Source organism: Phocoena phocoena, chromosome 12 (genome assembly GCF_963924675.1).
Source record: "Phocoena phocoena chromosome 12, mPhoPho1.1, whole genome shotgun sequence".
Taxonomy (NCBI): domain Eukaryota; kingdom Metazoa; phylum Chordata; class Mammalia; order Artiodactyla; family Phocoenidae; genus Phocoena; species Phocoena phocoena.
Genome location: NC_089230.1, coordinates 49,521,087 through 49,533,189, shown reverse-complemented (window position 1 = coordinate 49,533,189; position 12,103 = coordinate 49,521,087). Strand labels below are relative to the sequence as shown.

Sequence of the window (12,103 nt, the reverse complement as noted above, 5' to 3'; positions counted from 1 at the left end):
TAATTTATTTATTTTTGGCTGCATTGGGTCTTCGCTGCTGCACACCAGTTTTCTCTAGTTGCTGAGAGCAGGGGCTACTCTTCGTTGTGGTGCGTGGGCTTCTCACTGCGGTGGCTTCTCTTGTTGCGGAGCATGGGATCTAGGTGTGCAGGTTTCAGTAGTTGTGGCTCGCGGGCTCTAGAGCACAGGCTCAGTAGTTGTGGCTCATGGGCTTAGTTGCTGTGCAGCATGTGGGATCTTCCTGGACCAGGGCTTGAACCCGTGTCCCCTGCATTGGCAGGCGGATTCTTAACCACTGCGCCACCAGGGAAGCCCGCCATTGTTGGTTTTTAATGGAAAGTAGCTCAACTCCTTTGTCCTGTGAAGGATCACTTGAGAGGCCCTCAGGATTAGGGAAATTCAGCGTGACTGGGCAGTCACTGTCCTGGTATTAAGGTGAAATAAAACCTTTGTGATTTAACCTACGTTGCCCTCACTAAGATCCCTCGTATGCAAAGCTGAATGCCAGGAAGGAGGTAACACAATTTGCTTAAGTCCCAGGGCCTTCTCTGGGGAAAAAACATGACAGTCCAGAATCTGCTCCCCGATAACTGAAATTAGAACTGTCAAGGACTTGATTAAGGACCAGTGGTAGGGAAGGGCAAGGAGGCTTCTAATATAAAACAGCCTTGAGTAAATCAGCAAGATTTTAAGTCAGTGATCTGGGCTCAAGAGCAGGGCCTTAGGTTTTATCAGCTTTTACTACTGGCTGGGACCACTGGCTGTGCCAGGGAAGCGTGGTGGAGCGGAGGAGTGTAAACTGAAGACCAGTTCAAGCACAGGGCTCTCCTGTCCAAATGCAGCATCAAGGGAGGGGTGCTGCTTCCTGTGCAGAGAGCTGGGCCAGAGAGTGACCATCTCGATGGGACCAGTACCACCTGGGGGGACAGGGGAGGGCCATGCCTTCATCACTCCATGGGGCAGTGAGGAGTTCTGCTGGGCTGTGGAAGTCGCACAGGCCTCCCTTATGGATTGTGTAAACCTGGAGGCTCCTGGACAGCTCAGGGGTTGCTGCAGGGAGGGAAGTGGCCTGTTGCCTCTTCTGGTGTTCAAGCCGAGTTTTAGCTTGACAGAAAATTAAAACATGTAACCATATAGGTGTCCAGAGTTTGAAAAGCACATCACACACACTTTACAAGAGCTTTAAACCCTGTTTACGATTAAGTGTTTTACATTCCAGTGAGTAATTTCTTCAGAGATGTAACTCCATCCCACTCCCTCTCCACCTCCACGGCCCCCACTTACCCTGCAGTGTTACTTATACTTTCCATCAGAGATAATTCTAAGGCCTGAACAGCCAGTTCATCAGGCGCTGTCATTCCTTTATGAAGATGCCAATTTAGCATAAGTGCCAGCTCTGTGTCTGGTTGGTGGTTTAATACATAACGCAGAGCATCTCCTATTGACAAACGCTTTAAGCCATAGTCACTTGAAATTTTTTCGGCAACTGAAAAACATTAAAACTTCAAACATACTCCGTTTCACAAATTCATCAGTTAATCTCAGATTCTGGTTAACTGACATCAACAGCAAGCTAGTCTTCACATTCCTCAAAGAAATTTCAAAAATTAAAATTGCTACATTTTATTGAATTAATACTGTTCAAAGGTCGATCATTATTAGCACTTCAGGTATGTGGCTGATGGGTCTGGTTAATGAGCCAACTCCGTGAGGTTTTCTATAACCAAACCATTGAAGTGGTTTTTTTTCCTTCTGCACGAGGTAGCAACATTTTTGAGAGCTTTATAAGGCATCCTATGTGTACTATTAATATTTGGTATTATGTCCAAAATAACAATTCAGTGCTCCTTGCGTCACCGGATTAAACCATTTCCCTATCTGCCCAGTTACGGACTCCAGGCTGCAATCAGGCTAGCTTACCCTACACAGTTAGGCGGCAGTTAATCCTTAGGAAGTAATTTTTAAAAATTATAATGGCATATCTGACATTTTAATAGTAATTTACAGCTTATGAGGTAATATTTCTTCTGTGACTTTCTTTGATATTTTCAACTATTCCATCAAGTGCGTAGAGTGGGTATTGAAGTTCCAATTTTATAGATGAGAGAACTGCAGCCCACTGCAATGGAATAATTTGTCCAAGGGCACATAGGTGTTGCCATTTGTTGAAAGAGGACTCAGGCTTGGCCTCTGCTTCTGCTAAGTGAGACCACAGATAATAGCTTCCAGTTACTGTTACATGTGGGTGTGCTCTGACAGGGTGTACAGACCCTGCTTCATCACGGTCTGGAGACAGCAGTGTGTAGAGGACACTGAGACTCATCTGGTCCCACGGGGAATACAGGTTAACTGGCCACAATTAGGGCCACCCGGGAGCAACTCCCCTGTGAGGGCCGCAGAAGGCTTCATCTCAGCTTTGCCACAAACGCGAGAGTCACACCTATTTTTCTTAAGCTATGAAAACAATTAAGCATTTACAATTTGACATTCTGTTTAAAGATTAACCTCTATTTCAACAAAAATCGAGGAATCAGATTGTCTAATCTACATTTTACTCTTTGCTGTGGTTGTAGGATCTTGAATGTCAATGTACAGCTTTCTTTGGGAAATATCATTATCTTTGTGAACTTTTAGAACACAACTATTAAAGACTCTTAATCATGTTAAGACGTTTAAATGGGGAAAACACACTTTTCACCTGAAGAGCTAAAACACAAAACTCCCTTTTATTATTTCTGGTGAAAATCAATCTTTGACCTCATCTCTCCCCTTCATTCTCTATGCCTTCAGTCATTAAGTCCTGTCATTTCCTTTTTAAATATCTCTGGTATCTGCCCTTTCCCATTTTATTATCATTGCGACCAACCGCTGTTCATGTGGTTATCATGTCACACGTCATCTTGAAATACCACACTCACCTATTGTTGGACTATTTGCCTTAAAAAAAAAGTCTCAAGATATAAAAAATTCAAACATTATAGTTTACCAAATGCCTTTTTCAGTAATGATTAAGATAATGGATTTTCACTCTTTAACTTATTAATACAGTAGATTATATTTATAAACTTTTAAATATAATTTTTATGCTAATAAAATCTTAATATAACTGTTATTTGACTATATCTATAAATAATATTCATTTGTAATTTCTTTTTTTGTATCATCTTTGTTAGGTTTTGATGTCAGGGTCATGCTAATTTAAAAATGAATTTATATTTTTTATACCTTTTTAATTGTATGGACTATATTCTTTACTTTAAAAAAACCTGAAAATAAATTGGTCACTTTCTTTTCCCTTGTTCTGGAAAAGCTTATAAAAACACAGTAAGTATCTCTTGAATTTTTAATTCTTTGAAAGTGTGACATAATTTTCCTCCAAAACCATTTGATTCTGGGCTGTTTTGGAGTGGGGCTATATCTTTGAATGTCTTCTCCTCAATGGTTATTGGCCTATTTACATGTTCTGTCTCTTTCTGAGTCAGTTTTTATAGTTATCTTTCTGGAAAAGTGGTCCTGGTCTTCAGGAGATTCTTTTATGCTTAAGGATAGTAAAGGCAAACACACCCTTACCTGTAGTTTTCCCAGATTTTGGAGGCCCCAGAAGTGCAATCCTAATGGGCATAGTAGGCTTAGGTTTGGGTTGGCGGATATATTTGATTGGGTTCTTCATAAATTTTTCTTTAGTTTCCTTACTAGATAAAAAATAAATATACTGACGATGGATTACAGGATGAAGTAGATTCTCTGAATTTTCAACTGGCTTGATTGTCTCTCCTTCACTTAGCTGCAATATATGCAAAACTGAATTAATAAGTTAGCTTTATTTTAAACAGCATTTCCCCCAAATACACTTAAAAAAACAAATTTGTAAAATCTTTCTTATAGAACAAGAAAACTAATTATAATCAAGTACTGATATTAAAAAACTGTAAAAAGAATGAATTATTTTATACTCATATGGAATAAATGTAGTTTTTCTTAAGTGTTCCAGTTTCTGACAACTATAGTTATTCTACTTCCTTTATAATGTGTTTAGCATATACTGAATGTTTCTGCCAAGTAGTGTAAAGGTGTTTGGATATATTCATGGGCCAATTTATCTTCACAGACAGGTCCATTCCTAAGGTGGCGTAATGTACAGAAATGCGTCCTCCCAAAATCATGGTTTGAAGCCCTAACCCTCAAAGTTACTGTATTTGGAGACAGGGCCTTTGAGGAGGTAACTAAGGTTAAATGAGGTTATAAGAACGGGGCTCTAATCTGAGGACTGGTGTCCTTATAAGAAGAGAAAAGCGACACCAGGAGTGCATGAGCACAGAGGAAAAGCACTGAGGACACAGTGAGAAGTGGCCATCTACAAGCCAGGAAGAGAGGCCTCACTAGAAAAACCATCCCTGCTGGTACCTTGATCTTGGACTTCCAGCCTCCAGAACAGTGAGAAAATACATTTCTGCTGTTTAAGCTACCCAGTCTGTGGTATTCCATTATGGCAGCACGAGTAGACTAATACAGGTGGGGTCCCGGGTTATATATGGGAGTGTACTGGTAGGACAAATCCCACTAGCTTCTCTTCTACATTTTTATACAGACGAAATCCCACTCACACAAACATCAAGAGCAGACACAAAAGGGGAAAATACACCTAAAAGGCAGCCTAAGGTGTCGGTATGGAATGGAGAGGGAGGACTGGTCCCACATCTTTGCATTGGTGATGATGACGACTAGGTAATTAAATGGATATCTTTTTATATCATCAGATGGCCAAGCATCAGTCATCCCTGGACTTGACAGAGTAGGTGGGAAACAGTATGGTAATATTGCTCCTCCCCCAGAACTACACCAGGATAGTTGTCACAGGTCAATGGTGTTGTCAGCATCATCATTCTTGGGCTGAAGTGATATTCATGGCTGGGAGTAAATGTTAGGGATAAGAAGAAACTCAGGGATGGGGTGGGAATGTCTGCTCTATTTCTTATACTTGGTAATAAAAGAAAAGCTGAAAGTTTAATGATTCCATTTCAGATTCACAAATTAAGTGTGAATTCTTACAATAGTTTCTGCTATTGCCCAAAACATCTAGCATGTATCTTTCTTCTCCATAGGTCAGAATACCCAAGGTGTCATCAAATCAGAAACATCAAGTGGTCAGGCACCCAGAAAGATTCCCAACAGCCCTGAAAAAATGATTTATATGCTTAAACGCTTCCTATGACCATGCAGTCATTTCTCCACAAGGCATCTTTATACAATCCTAATTATGTTTGGACATGGGTCCTTAAATAGGGTTCTGACTTTGATTGCTTCTTCCCCTCTCTTGTCCATCTCAAAGAGAAGGTTAGGGTGTAACTATTTTTCAAAAGCTTTCTAGGTGATCCTAATACATGCTTAACTTTATCTGATTCTCTATGGAGGGAACGGTCATAATGTTTCTATATTTCAGCATGATATTTGAAAAGGTCTCTCTTGACATCCTTACAGTGAAGGTAAAGAAGATATCACAATTAGGTAGAATTGAAACTGATTGTATCAACATCAGCCAGGAAGGAGGTTTCAACTAATATGCACATGGCTCCATTTTGGATCCCTTCCTCCAAAATACTTTTTATCAGTGACCAATACACGTTAATAACAACAACTTATATTATTTAAGCATTCACAATAAAACAAGCACTGCTGCAAGCACTTTACAATAATTAACTGATTTAGTAATTGTAACAATATCATGAGGTAGGGACTATTCTTATTCCCGTTGTGCAAATGGGAATGGCTCAGAGAGGTGAAGTAATTTGTCCAAGATCACTCAGCTAGTAAGTGGTGGTTTTGAACTCAGGCAGTCTGGCTCGAGAGGCCATGGTCTTCTCCACTGTGCTACTTCACTGATGGAAGTAAGAAGGTACACTGGTTGAGAGGGCAGGTCACCTTTATGTGACATTCTTTTACTGTCTTTATAGCACTTAATACAACCTGACAAGAACTTATTTGTTTACTTATTTATTGCCTATCCTCCCTCTCCAACCCAACTAGAATATAAGGCCCATGACAAAGGAACCTTGTCTGTTTTATTCACTGCTCTAGTCTCAGGGACTGACACAGTGGCTGGCGTGTCCTTGATTAAGATTTGTTGAAAACCATCCCACATCTGAAGTTACTGAATTCCAATTACATTAAATGTTTGTCCACACTGCCTAAAAATACAGTGCTTAGAAATAAGTTTGTGACGAACATTAAAGGCACATTTTGTATGGGATCTCACACTTTCCAGAGAACTTTATATTCTTGCATTTGATCACAGTGGCCTGATGGCAGTATTCTCCCATCTTAAAGGTGAGGAAGCAGAATCAAAGAGTTTAAAGGACTTGCCTAAAATTAGATAGCAAATTGTGTCAGAGCTCAGCTCGTTAGATGTCTAGTTTGAAAATATTTCTACTACCATCTTCTGCTACAGAGTTAAAACCAAGTTGGAACTGGATGATCTCTACAGAAACAGACGAAAGAAATTTAAACCCTTCAACTACTTTCCTACTTCAGAAAGGCGAAACAACCACACATATTTTTATAGCTAGTTAAGAATACTATACAATGCTTACAATTTTTTGAACTTATCCACTGTCTTCTTAGACATACTTAAAAAAAAAGAAACAAGAGAAAGAACATGGCTTTCAGATGCATTTGCTGACATTACCTTTACAGGGTCCCAGTAGCCAAATGAGCTTATATACTTGTAGGTAAAGCTGAGCATTTTCTGGGCAAGGCGGGATGATATTGGATAACATTTCTCGAAAATGCTTGCACGATTCTCCACCAGTGGTTTCAGTTTCATATTCAATATGTATTGTACAATGTGGGTTTTCCGAGCTCCATTAATGAGAATTACTGGTATCAAAAACTTCTCAAATTCTTCCTAATGAAAAAAAATCATAAAACCAAATATTTTTAGTGGGAAGGAGGCTGGCAGTATTTAGTTACAGCACATGGACATTGCTAGTAACTGATTACTTCAGTCTAGAGAACAAATATTTTTCAGCTTCCAAGTAACTGCAGGTTGGCAGCTAAAACTTTGACCCTATGTGGCTTCCATGTTTCCCTTGATTTACTAACTAGTTTTTATAATTGTAAATGGTGCTGACGAAAGGGACCTAACCCCTAAAAATATACATTTCTTTTGAAGTGTTAAAAAGAAACCAAGGCATAAACCAAATTGCTTTTGTTTCATTCTCAAACGTTATTTTTTGAATTATGAAAAATGAAAAAGTAATAACCTGTATTATTTGTAAATTATTCGTATCTGCTTCAAATTTTTCTCCCAGTTCACCTCTCAGGCGTTCGAGCGCATCAATTTCCTGCTCTTCATCTTCCTCACTCATCACTTCCTCATCTTTTGGAAATTCATCAAGGATGTTGTCAATATCATCTTCCTCATTTTCAGGTTCTTCCTCGCTCATGTCTTCATCTTGTCTAACAGTCTAAGGAAGAAAATATTCCCTTTTACTATACATATAAAATATGGAACAAATGACACTGCTAACTAATCATCTGGGATATTTTGGAATAAGCGGGTATTGGTTAGTATGGCATGCAACGTTCATCAACTGATATAGTAAAATTTCAAATATCTGGCACCCAAGAAATTTAATGCCTTCAAGACTCTAACACCACGGTGATCCCATAAATAAATACCTAGACAAGATATTAACTGCTAATATTTAATGCTATAGTTGTCAGAACATTACATGTTTCTCATGGTCTTCAGTAACAATATTTAATGCAACTCAAAGAGTATATAAAACACTCCCTAGCTGTGTTAGCTTGGACAAAACCAGTTTCCTCGTCTGTAAAATAGGAGTCAGGAAAGTACCTCCCTCACATGGTTGTTGGTAGTGCTAAAATAAGTTAATACATGCAAAGCCCTCAGAAAACTGTCTGGTACATGGTAAGCATGCAAATGATAGCTGTTATTCCTATTATTATGCTGTTATAGTTATTATTGTCATTTTGTATAAAGCACTGTTCTAATAGAATAGTACACGCCCCTGAGGAGGCTGCAGCTTATCTGAGGAAACCAGAATTAACACATAAATGATTACTGAAGACCACGACAGGATACTGATACTAAGTGGTGTTGTATAGGCTCGAAGTGCTACAGTCCAGTTTGCGTAACACTGAACCCTGTCCTAATGATCCTCCTGCACTGCCTCTATGCACGTCGCCCAGAAGTATCCCTTGTCCCGGATGGAGCACTGCCTTCCCGTCGGAAACCTGGGAGTTATCTTGACTCCTCGCTCTCCATTATTGCACATCCAGTTTCTAAGAACAGGAATCCTAAATAATACTTAAGACTCTCTCCTGCTTTCTAGTCCTGCTCTACTGTTTGCCCTCTCATTACCTCTTGCCTGCACAGTTCTGATTAGCTCGCTATTTCCTGATCTTTCTAACTGATTAGACCCTGGTGCCTTTAAAGGCGCCTGGAGCTAGGATTTGGACTTGGAGGTGCTGGGAGGAAGAAGAGAGGACAAAGGGCCCTTCCCTGTTCTGTGCCCAGGCTCCTCTTTCCCTGGAAGGAGTTTGGCGTTGGAACCATGTTTCTCAGTTCTTATTCTTTTTTATTTGAATTTTGAAGCCATTTGGTTCTCTTACTACTTTTTCCTTTTTCTTATATTTTGACAATTTTTTAGTTTGAGATTTGATTTGCTAACGATCACTGGAGGCATGGTGGGATGAGTCCACACTACGAGCTGCAGACATCTTAGTTTCAGATGAACTTTTGCTCGCCTCTCCAGCTCTATTTAATAGCACTTCCAACTTGTTTTTTAATTAAAAAAATTAAACTATATAAGTTTAACAAGAAACTTTCAATTAATTTAAATGCTATATTGTAGTTTCCATGAACTATTTTTTGCTCTCTGGTTTTTCATACCATCCTGTTTTTGTTTTACAGATACAAGTTCTTGAATTATTTAAGGCAAATTGGAATTTTTTAAATGTTTAATATATTTCCTGTATTGTCTATTTGTTTTAGAGTCAATTATTCTGTTTGTTCATCTTAGCTCTTCCTTGTATTGATAATTTCAAATATATGGCAATCCTTGGTTGTCTTCATTTTTATGAATGAAGGACTAAACTGATTAATTCAGAGCAACTGTAAGCTCTGGGTATGTGAGCAGGACAGGTTGTATCATGCTTCCATTTAAGATGTGAGGATGAGAAGAGGCAGGCAGGCTGGATCTTGTCCCAGATGATGAAGAGTACCAACCAACATTCTGTGGACCTAGAATTTTCTAGACAGATTAATTACTTTAGAAATTATTTACTTTTTTCTTCATGGGGACAAATGTCACTGTTACATGAGGAGCTGGTGGGATCAACCTTAAAAAATTTTTCTGCAATTTACCCTCTTGGACTTTCTAGATAATCAAATATGTGCAAATATTAAATTTTGTTCTTACTTTTCAATATGTATGCTGTTTCTCTTTCTGATCACGTTGCTGTGGCTAGTTCCTTTAAATTTTTTAAAAGGTTAATAGCCTAAAAATCTTCATAGAAGACCATCTGAGAGACCCACAGGTTAATTCTTTTTAGAGAAAAAGATTTTAGTTTTCTGTAAGTGGCATTTTGGTCCTCTGGAACAGTGCTGCTTTTTTTTCTTATATCGAGTATCTTTCAGTCCTTATGTTAGGAGATACATGTTCTAAAATTCATCGTCTCAGAGATCTGCCTCCAGTATGAAGGAATAAGTTCATTTAGCCTCTAGCAGATAATAACCATAAGCCATGGACAACACACACACAAATACACACACATTTTTTTCCCCTCTCTCTTGCTCCAGAGGGCTTCTGGAGAGTGAACAAAGGCAGATTTTGTAGAGTGGTCAAAATTTGGAGGGAGCGATAGGCTTAGGGTCAGTTCTCTTATTCTGTGCATTTGCGTGGAAGGCAGCCTCCATTAGAGTGGTGGCGGCAGAGGGGGACTAAAACTCTGATAGAAAGCTCTGTCTTTTGTCACCTACAAATTGGCACTTGCCCTCTACCTCTATGAGAATTAAATTATGAGCTGCTGTAGCTGCTGACCTTCAACAGCCCTGGAAAGAAGTTCAGGATGGATCAGAAATGAGGCACTCTGTGCTCTAGAAAAAACTGGCAGAACAGGTCTTCAGATAGTTAGATATTTTCAGGAGATGATTTTATGAGCCCAATTCTTGCATCTCCTCATATCTAGAAAAGTGATAAAATCCTTCACGGCTACTCCTGGCATTCTCCTGCATGTGGCTACGCTACACTTGGTAAAAGGGACCCAGGCACCAGAGAAAGAGCTAGTGTACAGGATGAGGGCAAAGATTCTGGAGCTAGGGGTAAGAGTAGAAGCAAGGCCTCCAAGGAATTGGAAGATATGCATTGTAAATCTGTATGAAGCCACTGGTTTATAGAATATTCTTCAGTCACATTTGGAGACTAAAATTCCACATGATGGCGACATTTTCCTATAAAATTAATGGAAGTAGTCACCTTGAGACTTTGAAGTGATTTCTAATGTTAAAAGTGTTTTATTTGTTGCTAAAAAGTCAGACAGCAAAGGCAATAATGTTAAGGCTGAGAAGACAAACCTGGGAAGGGCTTTATCTGCATATGGTTCCCTAACTGCTTGGGAAAAAGGTGAGTCAAGAAACTGCATATTTCTGTACAGAGAGGCAGATGATGAGAAGACCCCTGGTTCTGTGCATGAAAGCAAGCTCCAAGGTCCATGTGGAGTCAGGATGGATTCAACTCAGGTTGTCACATTAACTGATTATAACAATTGTACTAAGTGATCCTTGAGATGCTGCACTGTGTTTAGTCTTTCCTTGTCTGAGGCAGTAGCAGTACATATAAAATTCCCATCAAAAAAGTTAAAAAAAAATACATAGTTTTAATCTCAGAAGATCTCATTAAAAAATCTCAGGAATTGTCTTCCAAAAGTCAGTTTGTATAAATTAATTGTGGGAGATACATAGCCAAATTTTATAAAAGATTAAGTCTCAGAAGAGCTAACTTACAAAATCTTATTTTGTTTATAAGACAGAATATTTTATCTGAGGTGCTTGGCTGTAGCATTTGGGTCAGCTAGGTCAACTGGGGACTAGCTCCTCTCTAAACAAAACGAAATCCATGATCTTTAAGGTTTATCTTTTCAAAAAATCAGCCGATGGAAAAGAGGAGCTGTATTGAACATCCTGCACAGTATGTGACTCTGAGCGTCTACAGGCTCTGCCCCATTCCATTCTTTATCTCGACGTAAGCTATATTTTAGCCCCAGCACAACTTCACAGGCTCTCTGTCTAGACCTTATGCCCAAGCTCCCAGCCTATCTCCCTGTAGCATGAGCTGAAGTGTGAAAAGCACAAATGAAAATCCACAAGAAGCATAGTTTAATGTAGTATTATTATATTTTGTATTAGATTATTTAAACATCTTGGTTTTCTTTGTTTTAAAATTTTTGTTTTTCTGATTATAAAAGTAATAAAAGTTCATTGTAAACAGTTATAGAATACCAAAAAGCGTAAAGAAAATAAAAATGATATATAATCTCAGAACTTGTACATAAACTCTATATCTCCATCAAGACTTCTATGCATCTTTTTGATGCTGAACATCACTAATTATTAGAGAAATGCAAATCAAAACTACAATGAGGTATCACTTCACACGGGTCAGAATGGCCATTTTCAAAAAGTCTTTGAACAATAAATACTGGAGAGGGTGTGGAGAAAAGGGAACCCTCCTACACTCTTGGTGGGAGTATAAATTGATTTAGCCACCATGGAGGAGAGTATGGCGTTTCCTTAAAAACACTAAAAATAGAGCTACCTTATGATCCAGCAATCCCACTCCAGGGTATATTTCTGGAGAAAACCATAATTTGAAAAGATACATGCACCCCAATGTTCACTGCAGCACTATTTACAATAGCCAGGTCATGGAAGCAACCTAAATGCCCATCGACAGATGAATGGATAAAGATGTGATACATATATATTAAATAGAATATTAGCCATAAAAAGGAATGAAATTGAGTTATTTGTAGTGAGGTGGATGGACCTAGAGTCTCTCATACAGAGTGAAGTAAGTCAGAA

At 38.8% G+C, this 12,103-nt stretch overlaps 1 protein-coding gene across 2 annotated transcripts in view; it reads right to left on the bottom strand.

The window, feature by feature from the left end:
* Positions 1-12,103, bottom strand: part of AK9 (adenylate kinase 9) — a 117,590-nt gene that overhangs the window by 11,283 nt on the left and 94,204 nt on the right. For both annotated transcript variants that reach the window (XM_065888941.1, XM_065888940.1), the window contains 4 exons: positions 7,260-7,463; positions 6,683-6,901; positions 3,571-3,784; positions 1,285-1,486 (listed from right to left, as the gene is read on the bottom strand). In XM_065888941.1, coding sequence (XP_065745013.1) covers positions 1,285-1,486; positions 3,571-3,784; positions 6,683-6,901; positions 7,260-7,463 — 839 coding nt within the window. The remainder of the gene's footprint in view (positions 1-1,284; positions 1,487-3,570; positions 3,785-6,682; positions 6,902-7,259; positions 7,464-12,103) is intronic.